Source organism: Protomyctophum parallelum (genome assembly GCF_964188405.1).
Source record: "Protomyctophum parallelum genome assembly, chromosome: 18".
NCBI lineage: Eukaryota > Metazoa > Chordata > Actinopteri > Myctophiformes > Myctophidae > Protomyctophum > Protomyctophum parallelum.
Genome location: NC_139716.1, coordinates 42,744,357 through 42,758,268, shown reverse-complemented (window position 1 = coordinate 42,758,268; position 13,912 = coordinate 42,744,357). Strand labels below are relative to the sequence as shown.

The following is a 13,912-nucleotide window of genomic DNA, read 5'->3' as shown; positions in this document are numbered from 1 at the left end:
ACACCAGAGGAAGTGCAACAAACCATGTACAACCCAGATTCGGCACAAACAAGGGACTAAATTATTTTCGCTCCTATGCCACCAAAATGTGGAACGCCCTACCAACAGTCATTAAGACATGTGAATCCCTTGACTCCTTCAAAACCGCTCTCAAAGGGCACCTACGGATGGCTGCAATTCAAAACTGGCCTCTGTAAAATCTGAATCCCCCCCCCCCCCCCCCCACCCCATTTCCCCTCACTGTATATTGTATCTTTTCCCTTTTTGCTTCCCATATGATGAATTCCTGTTCTGTTCTTTAACTACATAGAAGTGTCTATTTGTACGTCTCTAAATGTTTTGATGAATTGAACAATGTGGACCCTGTTGTAAACAAGTGTAATGCTTAATTGGGTCGTCCACTCACAGTTAACAGTCTTTGTATTGAGTTTGTGCTTAAAATGTACTGTAAATTCTACAAACTGTTAATACATATTTCAATCAATCAATCAAACCGCATATAGAGCCCTGGGGAACCCCAGTCAACAAAGTATAGGGTTTAAGTGGTTAAAGCTTTTAGCTGACAGTGCAGTGGCTATATTTGGCACGACATTTTTAAAATACATTTCTTTATTGTACGTTAATAAACACATGAGATGAAGGAAATGATTTTGGCAGGCAAACAATGAAATGAAACAATGAAAAAAAAAAATCTTTCCGGAAGATTATTCATTAAACAAAAGCTTAGTTTTTTTTTTCTTCTTCATATACCGGTAGTTATAACTCTTTAAAAAGGCCACCGAATGTGTTGTCTTTTAGCAAAAATATATTTTCTGTTGTACCGTCTATAACCTCAGTTAGTTCAATTTCAGATGAGCTAACGTCACAGGCCAGAAACGACAAACGGCAAGCCCAGTACTTTCCTTTCTGGCCAACGCACGATGTCAGAAATTAATTATATTCTTAAAAATCAGTAATGATTAAAAAAAGAATAGGAAAATCATTATTTATCGTTATTTGAGGTCTCTCCAGTGACCTTAAGATTTTGGTTTAAAGTTTAGGTTTCACGTGAAAATACCGTCTTTGCTTCAGCGGGCGGGAAGTGCTCTCTTATCCCATTCTGACCTGAGATCAGATTCATACGAGGTTTCCGCCGGACACACACTGGTCTGATGAACCCATTCTGACCTGAGATCAGATTCTAAAAATGTCAGTCGCTCTTCGATTTTTCAAAAATAGCAGACCTACAAGCTCGTATCGCGCCACTCGGTGGCGCGATACGAGCTTGTAGGTCTGCTATTTTTCAATAGCTAAAGCATAACATGATGCTGACACCAAAATGGGTGCCCGTTCAGAATGGGTTATGCTACTGCGTGCTAAATGGCCTCATTTATAAAAAAAAAAGTCCTTACTGAAAATACAGACAAGGAAACGTGCTCATCACAGAAATAAATCTTTGTCATTATTAGCAAGTCAATTTGAACGTATACTCATTGCAATAGATAGAAGAAAGCGGATTGATAGCAGTGTATACTGTATGTTATTAAATTTAGCGTTCACATACTGTGTGTTCTTTGATAGCAGTGTATACTGTATGTATGTTATTAAATTTAGCGTTCACATACTGTGTGTTCTTTGATAGCAGTGTATACTGTATGTATGTTATTAAATTTAGCGTTCACATACTGTGTGTTCTTTGATAGCAGTGTATACTGTATGCTATTAAATTTAGCGTTCACATACTGTGTGTTCTTTGAAACCAGAAACAATGCAGTAAAAAACAGTGTATGTTTTATAAATAAGGCCCGTATTTTCATGCACTTTAATCTGCCCCTCCACCCGACACACACACACACACACACACACACACACACACACACACACACACACACACACACACACACACACACACACACACACAAACCAGTCTTTGCATGAATTCATGAGTTCTCACAACGCTCCGGGGATCTCTCCGTGGTATTTACTGAGCCAGGTCCTTATACCTGAGTAACCTGACCGAACATATAAATAAAGAGAATACAAAGACAGAGCATTATTGGTACATACAAAAAGAAAAAAAGAATAGCGTGATGACCTTTCCTCTGATGTCGGTGAAACACGGGGCGAGCTCCCTGAACAAAACAAAAGGCTATGATTGGCAAAGCACCGCCGCGTCTTCACTGTGAAAATATTGACTCTCTTGAATAATGGGCCGGGGCGAAGGGCAACCTGCTAATTGTGCTGCCTCTGTGCTGTGTTACTACTTGCTCTCTGCTATCTATGATCTGGAGCAGTAGTTCATATTATGGCAAAGTACTGTGGAGTTTCTGAGTCTGAGGAGTGTGTAGAAAGCTAGATTTATTCAAATGGAGTTTTAAAAAAAAATAAAGAAGGAAAAAAGAAATGGGCTTTGTATGGCTGGCTGCTGGCAGTATTCACAATCTGTGAAACCAGATCCTTTCTTCATTTGTACCTTCATACAAATGTTGTGGTGTTGACTCTTCTGTCCTTTCCTTAGCGAAATGGACATGGTAATGTCTGAGTGACTGCAGTTATCCCATTCTGACCTGAGATCAGATTCATACGAGGTTTCCACTGGACACACGCTGGTCTGACGAACCCATTCTGACCTGAGATCAGATTCTAAAAATGTCAGTCGTTCTTCGATTTTTCAAAAATAGCAGACCTACAAGCTCGTATCGCGCCACTCGGTGGCGCGATATGAGCTTGTAGATCTGCTATTTTTAAATAGCTAAAGCACGACATGATGCCAACACCAAAATGGGTGCCCGGTCAGAATGGGTTAAATAACGACAACGATCCATAATAAATTTAGGAAAATGTTTTTCTGGGAAAAAAAAAAAAAAGCATGTATTTTGTAAACCGGTTTTCCTTCATTTCGATTTATCTTCATTCATCTATCGTGCCACGTTCGTTCTTGTATAAAAAAATGTCGTTTTTTTCTTTGTGGCAGTGTCTCCTGTATCGTTCAGGCTGCAGTGGCATCATCTCCTCGGCTCCGAGCCACTTGCACTTATAGAGTTTATACGTTTCTGCGACGCTCAACGAGGAGCCGTGAGACCCTCTGGATGTTCCTGATCTCTGCGGCCCAAACCACACCAATGGGCGACCCATTGGTGTGGTTTTGGGCCTTTGAATTGACCCAGTTGAATCACTTTTGGGTCGACGTGCAACAACAGGACATAATCACGCCGCTAAAAACCGTCTCGTCCCGCCTCCGGTTTTGGGCTTTGAGCTTTTAGTCACACTCCTCGCCGGCGGTGGCCGCCTCCAGCGCGGCGAGGGCCTCCGCCACCATGGAGTCCGTCACGCTCTGCGCGTCATTGTTGCACTCCTCCGTATCCTCCTCCTCCTCCTCCTCCTCCTCCTCCTCCTCCTCGCCCCTCATCACGTCACAGATCCCGCTCTCCATGGTGCCGTCCGCCGTCTTCAAGGAGGACACGCTGGTGGTGCTGGTGTGGACGTCCACCGAGCGGACGCTCCCCTCGTCGCCCGTGTCGCCCGGGTCCGGCGTCCCCCCGACGCCCTCGTCGGCCGACAGGCTCCCGCTGCGCGTCGTCCCGCTGCGCCTCACGCCGCCGCCGATGTCGGGCGAGTCCCAGCCGTGGCCTCTGTCGTCGTCCCCGTGGTGGCTCTTCCTGCTGTCGTCGTGGCCGTACGGGAGGGAGGGCGTGGTGGAGTCGTAGTCCTGCATGCTGGGGTAGACGGGCACCTGGCTGGGGCCTCGGCCCTGCGTGGGCCATCGCGGCCCCCCCGGGGTCTCCGGCTGGATGATGTACAGGCGGCCGTCGGGGCAGCAGGGCGGCGCGCCCCCTCCGTGTCTGGCCAGCTCCCGCTCGAGCACGCCGCCGCCGCCGCCTCCGCCTCCGCCGCCGTGCAGCCTGTTGAAGTGGTTGTTGTCGGCCTCGAACTTGAGCGTGCCGTCGCTGGACTTGCTGTAGCCCATGTTGTGGAGGCCCTGCTTCTGCTTGTTGTGTCCGCTGGGCGCGTCGGGGCCGCCCAGGGCGTCCCCCGAGAGGCTGTGAGGCTGGTAGAGGGAGCTGCCCGCGGAGTCACTCTTCCTCCCATCCCCCCCCGCTTCGGACGGGTCATAGATGTAGCTGTGGGGGGGGGGGGGGGGGGGGGGACGGACAGAACAGAGAGAGACATGTAAGTGGTCTGCATTTATGTGGCGCAACGCACTTTACAATGTATGCATTGGGTTGACCCGTTCACACACATTTACACACACAGTCACACACACATTTACACACACACACACACACACACACACACACACACACACACTGGTGGCAATGCTCAAGGCCTTGCGACAGGGAATCGAGAACTTTCCCATTTTCAGACGATACCATTGTATCGCACTGCGGCAACAACATACCATCACTTCATCCATTTCCCGCACTATATGAACGGTGGTTTAAAAGTGATATTCCTAGAGATCATGCCGCAGCATTGGCTCTCATAAAAGCAAGCACCACCCCCCATAATAAAACCCAAATTGCATGCTTGTCTTTTGTATAACCCATTCTGACCGGGCACCCATTTTGGTGTCGGCATCATGTTATGCTTTAGCTATTTAAAAATAGCAGATCTACAAGCTCATATCGCGCCACCGAGTGGCGCGATACGAGCTTGTAGGTCTGCTATTTTTGAAAAATCGAAGAGCGACTGACATTTTTAGAATCTGATCTCAGGTCAGAATGGGTTCATCAGACCAGTGTGTGTCCGGCGGAAACCTCGTATGAATCTGATCTCAGGTCAGAATGGGATAAAAAAGAAAGAAGGGCAGTCCTGCTGTTCACTACTTGGACAGCAGACTTAAAAACGGCCCGACACACAGGACTGTAGGCATGGGGGCTCCGGGTGTCAGACTGTAGGCATGGGGGCTCCGGGTGTCAGACTGTAGGCATGGGGGCTCCGGGTGTCAGACTGTAGGCATGGGGGCTCCACAGGACTGTAGGCATGGGGGCTCCACAGGACTGTAGGCATGGGGGCTCCACAGGACTGTAGGCATGGGGGCTCCACAGGACTGTAGGCATGGGGGCTCCACAGGACTGTAGGCATGGGGGCTCCGGGCGTCAGACTGTAGGCATGGGGGCTCCGGGTGTCAGACTGTAGGCATGGGGGCTCCGGGTGTCAGACTGTAGGCATGGGGGCTCCGGGTGTCAGACTGTAGGCATGGGGGCTCCGGGCGTCAGACTGTAGGCATGGGGGCTCCGGGTGTCAGACTGTAGGCATGGGGGCTCCGGGTGTCAGACTGTAGGCATGGGGGCTCCGGGTGTCAGACTGTAGGCATGGGGGCTCCGGGTGTCAGACTCTGACACTGCGTGAATCCATGGCATGCGCTGTGACCATAGACTGTAAAAAATATGGACAAAGCGTTCCCCGGGTCTAACATGGACGTAAAATGAAGCCTGTTATTCCTGCACTGTAAGTCGCCATCTTTCTAGATCCGTTTGGTACCAGCTGGCCATTGGCTGGCTCCGTTTTGGACCAGCTGGCCATTGGCTGCCCAGACAACGAGGCGGGACTTCCCCCCTTTTTCTCCGTTGGTTTTTATTTTGACTCGAGTGGGAGGAGAATCCCGATCATAGACTGTAACGGTAGCCACGCCCCTTAGAACATACGCGATGTTTTTTTTTTCTTTATGGTCATTTTTTTAATTAATGGGACCATAATTTTCCAAAAAGAATATTATGACATTAGAAATGAGACTTTAAACTAGTGACTGGAAGAAGAAAGTATTCATGACCATGTTTATTAAGGTAATACAGTCTAGGTGAAGTTGGGCCAAAATACATGGGCCTCTATGGAGCTATGGGGCTTTTTGGGTCCAGTCCAGCGCCTCAACAGGCCATTATATGAACTACCGATTTCAAATGAGGCTTCACGAAATATCTGGCTGACTGCCCCCCTGGCTGTGACACAACAAGGCCACCCACCGCGGTGCAGTCACTCACCACTCCTCACCAGATGCCATTGTTACACTTCAGAACGCACGACACAGTCAGACGTCGAAGAAAACAAACAAAACGAGACAAAGATCCATTCCAGACTCTGGTGGAGGAGGGATGTTATCAGCAGACTTTATACATCCATGCATGTCATGGGAGTGCAGCAGTGTTGATTTTGTCGACTAAAACTAAAGACGAAAATGTTTTCACTGACGAAAACCAAATGGAAACTAAATGAAGACTAAGCTATGATGACTAAAACTAAGACGAAAATGTTTTCACTGACGAAAACTAAATGGAAACTAAATGAAGACTAAGCTATGACGACTAAAACTAAGACTAAATATACTGACAATTTCGTCAACAAATAATAACTAGCCTAAAATGTTAGGGAGGGACTCGTGGACAAGAGATGCAGTATAAAGTCATTTTACACTTACATGGTTTGCATGCTGAAAATAGCTGATCTACAAGCTCACAACGCGCTGTGAGCTTGTAGATCGGCTAGTTTCAGCAAGTGTAAAAACAGTCATTACGACGGCATCAAGGCCCAACTAAAACTAGACTAACACTAAAACATTCCAGGTGACTAAACTTAAACTAAATTAAAAGTATTTAAGAGACTATGACTAAAATCAAACTTTTCTGGCAAAAACAACACTGGAGTGCAGCATGGAGAACACTCATTCATGCCGTCTGTAAAATACGGTCAGATTGAGGCCTCTTTTAGACGGCGACCATCTCCATATAACACGTCAAAGTCCCGTTGCGTTCTCATCTACAAAGTGCATGCATATATATGCCAGGTCGCTAGGTGGCGCGTGTCCTTGTGGGGTCCGTGTGACGCAGCGCTTACATAAACCATAGACATAAGTCACGCATGTGTAGAACTACTTCCGTTCTTATTCTACACAGAAAGTAAACAAACGTCGCGTCCTCATCACACCTCCAGCAAACCGGACTATCCGACATGGTTGTTGTTGTTCGTTTCCCCTAGCAACTGACGCATGCCTATGACACCATGTAAAAACGTAGGACACGGGGCGCGCCGACCAGAGCTGACGTAAGCCATGATGTCACAAGTTTTGCGGATCCAACGTTTTGCCTGTTTATATGGAGACCATAGGAAACGGTGTTCTAAAAGATTTCCACTCTGGGAGGTGGTTTCACTTCGTTGCGTTTCCTGTGAACACGGTTCTCGTCTAAATGACAGCAGCAAACGATACTTTATTTTGCCGTTTTATATGAACACCATCCTCGTGTAAATAGCACCTGAGTGTCTTCGAAATCTTCACAGCTGAGTAGAAGACAGACAACTGGGTAGACAGGAGGAATGGAACTGTGCCGTGACTTATACGCACATTACATGCATCACGTTATTGTGCACACATACACTAGACAGACACGCATTCTTTTTTTAGGGATTTGGTGATTCCAACCATGACCACCACGTAAGCCTGAAGGTTCTCTGATATAATATTATGTATACTTCTTCATACATTCATCATCATCATGTAGCACAGCGAAAATAGAAGAGAATGTCTGCTAGTACAACATGTGGTGCTCTTCCATGATTTGGAGACGTATGGCGCAACAGAACAGCCTCTACAGACGGCGAGCATCATTTTCAATTCACGATTTTCATTTGTCTTTTTTATTTTATTACATCTTATTTGTGTATTATGTAATTTTGTATGTGATATGGACCTTGAGTCTTGAGTTTTATTCTTTTTTTCTTATTCTTTTCCACTCTTTCGGACAGAGTAGGATCTTAGATTTGACATTTATTTGCTCATTTTACTGTATGTCTTCCTTGTATGTTGTATGGCATGACATTTATGTATAATTATCTTTCCCTTGTATTATTGTAAACTGTTATTTTCAATGATATAATGAGGAATGTTCACAGAAACACTGCACCTTCAAGTCACGTGACAAGGTTCTTCACAGCTGTTATCTGTTTGGATAAATTACATGCATTTTGATTGGTTGTTTACACTTCCTGAAATGTATTTAGTGACAATGTCAGCCCATCCTTGAATTAAGCCTGAGGAAGGTCGCAAGACCGAAACGTTGCTCAATTAATAAAATTGCTCTGAACTGGCAAGTGGCAGTGTGCGGATGTCCCTTCTTCCACATGGACCTTGAGTCTGAAATAAAAATTGAATTGAGTATAAACGTAAACTTCACCAATTCACCTCTCTTATCTTAGCTCCATACCCGTGAACATGGGCGTGTGTTCCATACGCACTTCTCTCTTGATGTTGTGTGCTGCGTACGGGACCCCCCTCCAAGAATCATAACCTTCCAGTGCCCCTCTCAATATCACACCTCTCCCCCTCTCTTCTCTGGTATCTCACTCTCTCTCTATCTCTCAAGCACAAGCACATACGACATCTTTCTTTCTAATGTAGTTTGTGCTTGTTAATCTTAGAGTATATATATTTATAGAGAAGGCACCCAGAGGAAATCTTGAGGCGAAATGGACATAGTGGCCGAATGAAGGTATTGCAGCCTGGCCCCAAACACATGAACGCGCTGTCCGTTGACTATCATTGTACACGTTCGCGACGGACGACGCTCGTGCGCGTTCAACGGCAGCGCGTTCATGTGTTTGGGGCCACTCACCATTGCAATCCGTCCCAGAATGCACTCTGTTCCTACCAGGAAGGAGGAGTGAATCCGCCTCATGCGCTTTTGAGCAACTCAATGCAAGTGGATGGGAGGAGAACTCGGGTGTCTTCTCTATAGATATATATACTCTATGTTGTTAATCCACTACCCATGCAGTTCACTTCTCACTCATTTGAAGCATCTTCCCGCGGGCCATATTATCTTCTATCCTAGTATCCTCCCCTCACTTATCTTTTCTTCTCGCCCTTTCCCGTCTTTCTTTCTCACCTGTAAAGTTGTGTCACAAACTGTATTGCCATGAACTATAATCTGTATACTGTGTACTTTTATTATGTAGTGATGCCCTTGTGTTTCCTGTTCTGCCAAAGTTGTGTTTGCTTGTCTTGTCTCACCTCCTTGTGATTACTAGTTTTCTCCACCTGTGTCCTGTTAGTCTCCCAGCCAATCCCTGTGTTGATTGTTTGTTCTGTTCACCTGTGTATTGTGATCCCTGTGTCTAGTTAAACCCTCAGTTCCTTATGTTCCCTGCTTGAGTATAGATGTTGTTATGGTGTTCTGTTCCCATTATGTTATATAGTGTTTTCAGTATAATAAATACTTTAAGTTGACGTTCTCTGCTCCAGCATTTTGGCTCCTATATTACTTGTCTTGAGTCGCACCGTGACAAGTCGTCCTTCTCCCTCATGTCTTGTCCCTGATCTTACAAATTCCGATCTTCAAATCCTCATCGCTCAGACGCTCAACTGAATGTGAAAGTCCTGTGTGCATGGATGGACTGTATTCTAAAGTCCTGTGCATGGATGGACTGTATTCTAAAGTCCTGTGCATGGATGGACTGTATTCTAAAGTCCTGTGCATGGATGGACTGTATTCTAAAGTCCTGTGCATGGATGGACTGTATTCTAAAGTCCTGTGCATGGATGGACTGTATTCTAAAGTCCTGTGCATGGATGGACTGTATTATAAAGTCCTGTGCATGGATGGACTGTATTCTAAAGTCCTGTGCATGGATGGACTGTATTATAAAGTCCTGTGCATGGATGGACTGTATTCTAAAGTCCTGTGCATGGATGGACTGTATTCTAAAGTCCTGTGCATGGATGGACTGTATTATAAAGTCCTGTGCATGGATGGACTGTATTCTAAAGTCCTGTGCATGGATGGACTGTATTCTAAAGTCCTGTGCATGGATGGACTGTATTCTAAAGTCCTGTGCATGGATGGACTGTATTCTAAAGTCCTGTGCATGGATGGACTGTATTCTAAAGTCCTGTGCATGGATGGACTGTATTCTAAAGTCCTGTGCATGGATGGACTGTATTCTAAAGTCCTGTGCATGGATGGACTGTATTCTAAAGTCCTGTGCATGGATGGACTGTATTCTAAAGTCCTGTGCATGGATGGACTGTATTCTAAAGTCCTGTGCATGGATGGACTGTATTCTAAAGTCCTGTGCATGGATGGACTGTATTCTAAAGTCCTGTGCATGGATGGACTGTATTCTAAAGTCCTGTGCATGGATGGACTGTATTCTAAAGTCCTGTGCATGGATGGACTGTATTCTAAAGTCCTGTGCATGGATGGACTGTATTCTAAAGTCCTGTGCATGGATGGACTGTATTCTGTGTGCATGGATGGACTGTATTCTGTATCCTGTATCCTGACTGTATCCTGTTTGCATGGATGGACTGTATTCTGTATCCTGTATCCTGACTGTATCCTGTTTGCATGGATGGACTGTATTCTGTATCCTGTATCCTGACTGTATCCTGTTTGCATGGATGGACTGTATTCTGTATCCTGTATCCTGACTGTATCCTGTGTGCATGGATGGACTGTATTCTTGGCCTGCTCACAAGTACTACAAGTCACCTATGGGCAATAGGTGACATTCTTGCTATATTGGCGGAGTTATTGATACTCCCCGTTTTACTCTTACACGAGGTTTCCACTGGACACACACTGGTCTGATTAACCCATTCTGACCTGAGATCAGATTCTAAAAATGTCAGTCGTTTTTTTTCAAAAATAGCAGACCTACAAGCTCGTATCGCGCCACTCGGTGGCGCGATATGAGCTTGTAGATCTGCTATTTTTAAATAGCTAAAGCATAACATGATGCTGACACCAAAATGGGTGCCCGTTCAGAATGGGTTAAGCCTTGTTCAGACCCAATGTATGTTGTCCTACTTACAATGTCACGTGTTGTGAGCTTGTAGATCAGCAATTTTATTTTGGCAAGAGACAACGTCATGCGACGGGGAGCATAACTGAAGCATTATAATGTCACAGAGAAAATCCACAGTGACCTGAATTGCTCCTTTCAGTGTTCCTTTCAAGTGCTTTCTGCTTTTACCACCTTACTGTCTCTCCCATCGTCGCCACCTCCCCCCCCCCCCCCCCCCCCCTCCACCTTCACAGCACTCACAGGAGTTGAGTTTTTAATGCTCTCTCCTCCTCCCCTCACTCCCTCCCGCCTGTCCTCGGTGTCGTGATGAGCGTTGCTTTCATGAAGCCAGACACAAAAATGACGAACAAGTCAGTATACATCAGTCACTTTCTCGCTTATAAGTGCTTGTTTACAACAACGAAAAACAGACAAGAAAAAAAAGCCTGAGACAGACCAAAACACTATTATAAATCATTCTGACCGGGCACCCATTTTGGTGTCGGCATCATGTTATGCTTTAGCTATTGAAAAATAGCAGATCTACAAGCTCATATCGCGCCACCGAGTGGCGCGATACGAGCTTGTAGGTCTGCTATTTTTGAAAAATCGAAGAGCGACTGACATTTTTAGAATCTGATCTCAGGTCAGAATGGGTTCGTCAGACCAGTGTGTGTCCGGCGGAAACCTCGTATGAATCTGATCTCAGGTCAGAATGGGTTCGTCAGACCAGTGTGTGTCCGGCGGAAACCTCGTATGAATCTGATCTCAGGTCAGAATGGGTTATAAACCTGTATGGCAAGAGAAGGGTGGGGGGGGGTATAGTGTATAGGACTGCTGCTTTCAGACCAATAGACACATCTTCTACAATGCCTTTTACCATATCCTAAATCGCAGACTTATCAAGTCTCCATGTCACAATATCAATAGAACATCGATTACCCCCCCAGCCCTATTAATTAACACAACAACACGACATCATGGCATTGTCAATTTGTCCGCTTTTTTTGTGCAAACAATTCCATTTGTTGTGGTTGAAGCCATTGGCACGTCCTGTGTTATGTGTAAACGGTCATGGTGACAGAGGCAACAATTAGGGATGCCTCACATCCTCCACGCCCCCAGGATGCCATCACAATACCAAGCCCTGCATCCTCCTACTACAGAGACCCAGGCCCCCAGGATGCCATCACAATACCAAGCCCTGCATCCTCCTACTACAGAGACCCAGGCCCCCAGGATGCCATCACAATACCAAGCCCTGCATCCTCCTACTACAGAGACCCAGGCCCCCAGGATGCCATCACAATACCAAGCCCTGCATCCTCCTACTACAGAGACCCAGGCCCCCAGGATGCCATCACAATACCAAGCCCTGCATCCTCCTACTACAGAGACCCAGGCCCCCAGGATGCCATCACAATACCAAGCCCTGCATCCTCCTACTACAGAGACCCAGGCCCCCAGGATGCCATCACAATACCAAGCCCTGCATCCTCCTACTACAGAGACCCAGGCCCCCAGGATGCCATCACAATACCAAGCCCTGCATCCTCCTACTACAGAGACCCAGGCCCCCAGGATGCCATCACAATACCAAGCCCTGCATCCTCCTACTACAGAGACCCAGGCCCCCAGGATGCCATCACAATACCAAGCCCTGCATCCTCCTACTACAGAGACCCAGGCCTCACGTCCTCCACGCCCCCAGGATGCGATCACAATACCAAGCCCTGCATCCTTCTACTACAGAGACCCAGGCCTCACGTCCTCCACGCCCCCAGGATGCGATCACAATACCAAGCCCTGCATCCTTCTACTACAGAGACCCAGGCCTCACGTCCTCCACGCCCCCAGGATGCGATCACAATACCAAGCCCTGCATCCTTCTACTACAGAGACCCAGGCCTCACGTCCTCCACGCCCCCAGGATGCCATCACAATACCAAGCCCTGCATCCTCCTACTCAGAGATGGGCAGTATTTGAAATACATGTATTTGAAATACGTATTTGAAATACTTTTTTGTATTTTGTAATTTGTATTTCGCTGGGATGGAAGAAATGAGATGTATTTTGTATTTAGATAAATTTTTTGACCCAGTATTTGTATTTTGTATCAAAATACATTTTCAATATATTTTGCCCATCAGAGATGGGCAGTATTTGAAATGTATTTGAAATACGTATTTGAAATACTTTTTTGTATTTTGTAATTTGTATTTCGATGGGGATGGAAGATGTATTTTGTATTTTGTATTTAGATACATTTTTTGACCCAGTATTTGTATTTTGTATCAAAATACATTTTCAATGTATTTTGCCCATCTCTGCCTGCATCCTCCTACTACAGAGACCCAGGCCTCATGTAGAATGCAGCAGGTATAGCCATGCCTATATGGATTTTATGCCAACAATACCATTACACCGCTTAAGTTGTGATGAACAGTGTGGAGTGGATTTTTAAATGTTTTATTTATGTTTTGCTATAAGTGAATGGGGACGCTTGCACAAAATCAATTTAATCCATTTTGGGGGCGGGAACCCCTTTTGGTGTTAGCATTATGTTATGATTTAGCTATTGAAAAAATAGCAGATCTACAAGCGCTACGAGCTTGTTTGAGGTCTGTTTTCGAGGGTCAGGCCAAAATGGGTTAAGGCACAAAGGGGAAAAACGTTTAAAACTGTGATCTGGCAGTTGAGTTGCAGAACAATTTAAATGGACGCTATAAGCAGGGAGGAGCCAGGGGATCGAACCGTGTACCTTCTGGTCCCCAAACGGACCGCTCTACCTCCTGAGCTCGCCCCCCCCCTCCCTTCCGTACCAAGAGCAGGAATGTTGTTAATCGCCGTCTTGTTTCCGAACAAAGTTATATAATGTCTGGTGTGTTTGTTTTGAGTAGCACATGATCTCACACAAACACACACACACACACACACACACACACACACGGAATTGGCTCCTGTAAGTAAAAGTACCATGTAGAAGTACTCTTTCACGAGTAAAAAAGTACAAAAATGTCAAAATGTAACACATGGTAACTAACCCCATAAGCCTGCAAGTTGTCCCCATTTTGGGCAAGTTTTGACAAACTATTCTAAACCTAAGATCTACAAGCTCACTCACTCACTACACCTGTTCATGTGATGCATTGAGAG

The 13,912-nt window shown here is 45.8% G+C and overlaps 1 protein-coding gene across 1 annotated transcript in view; it reads right to left on the bottom strand.

Moving 5' to 3' along the window:
- Nucleotides 1–3,358: 3,358 nt before the first annotated feature.
- LOC310876150 (uncharacterized protein) overlaps nt 3,359–13,912 on the bottom strand; it is a gene marked incomplete at its 3' end in the record, with an annotated part of 45,539 nt that continues 34,985 nt past the window's right edge. The window contains exon 3 of the mRNA XM_083789595.1: nt 3,359–4,100. Within this exon, the coding sequence (XP_083645721.1) occupies nt 3,359–4,100 (742 nt within the window). The remainder of the gene's footprint in view (nt 4,101–13,912) is intronic.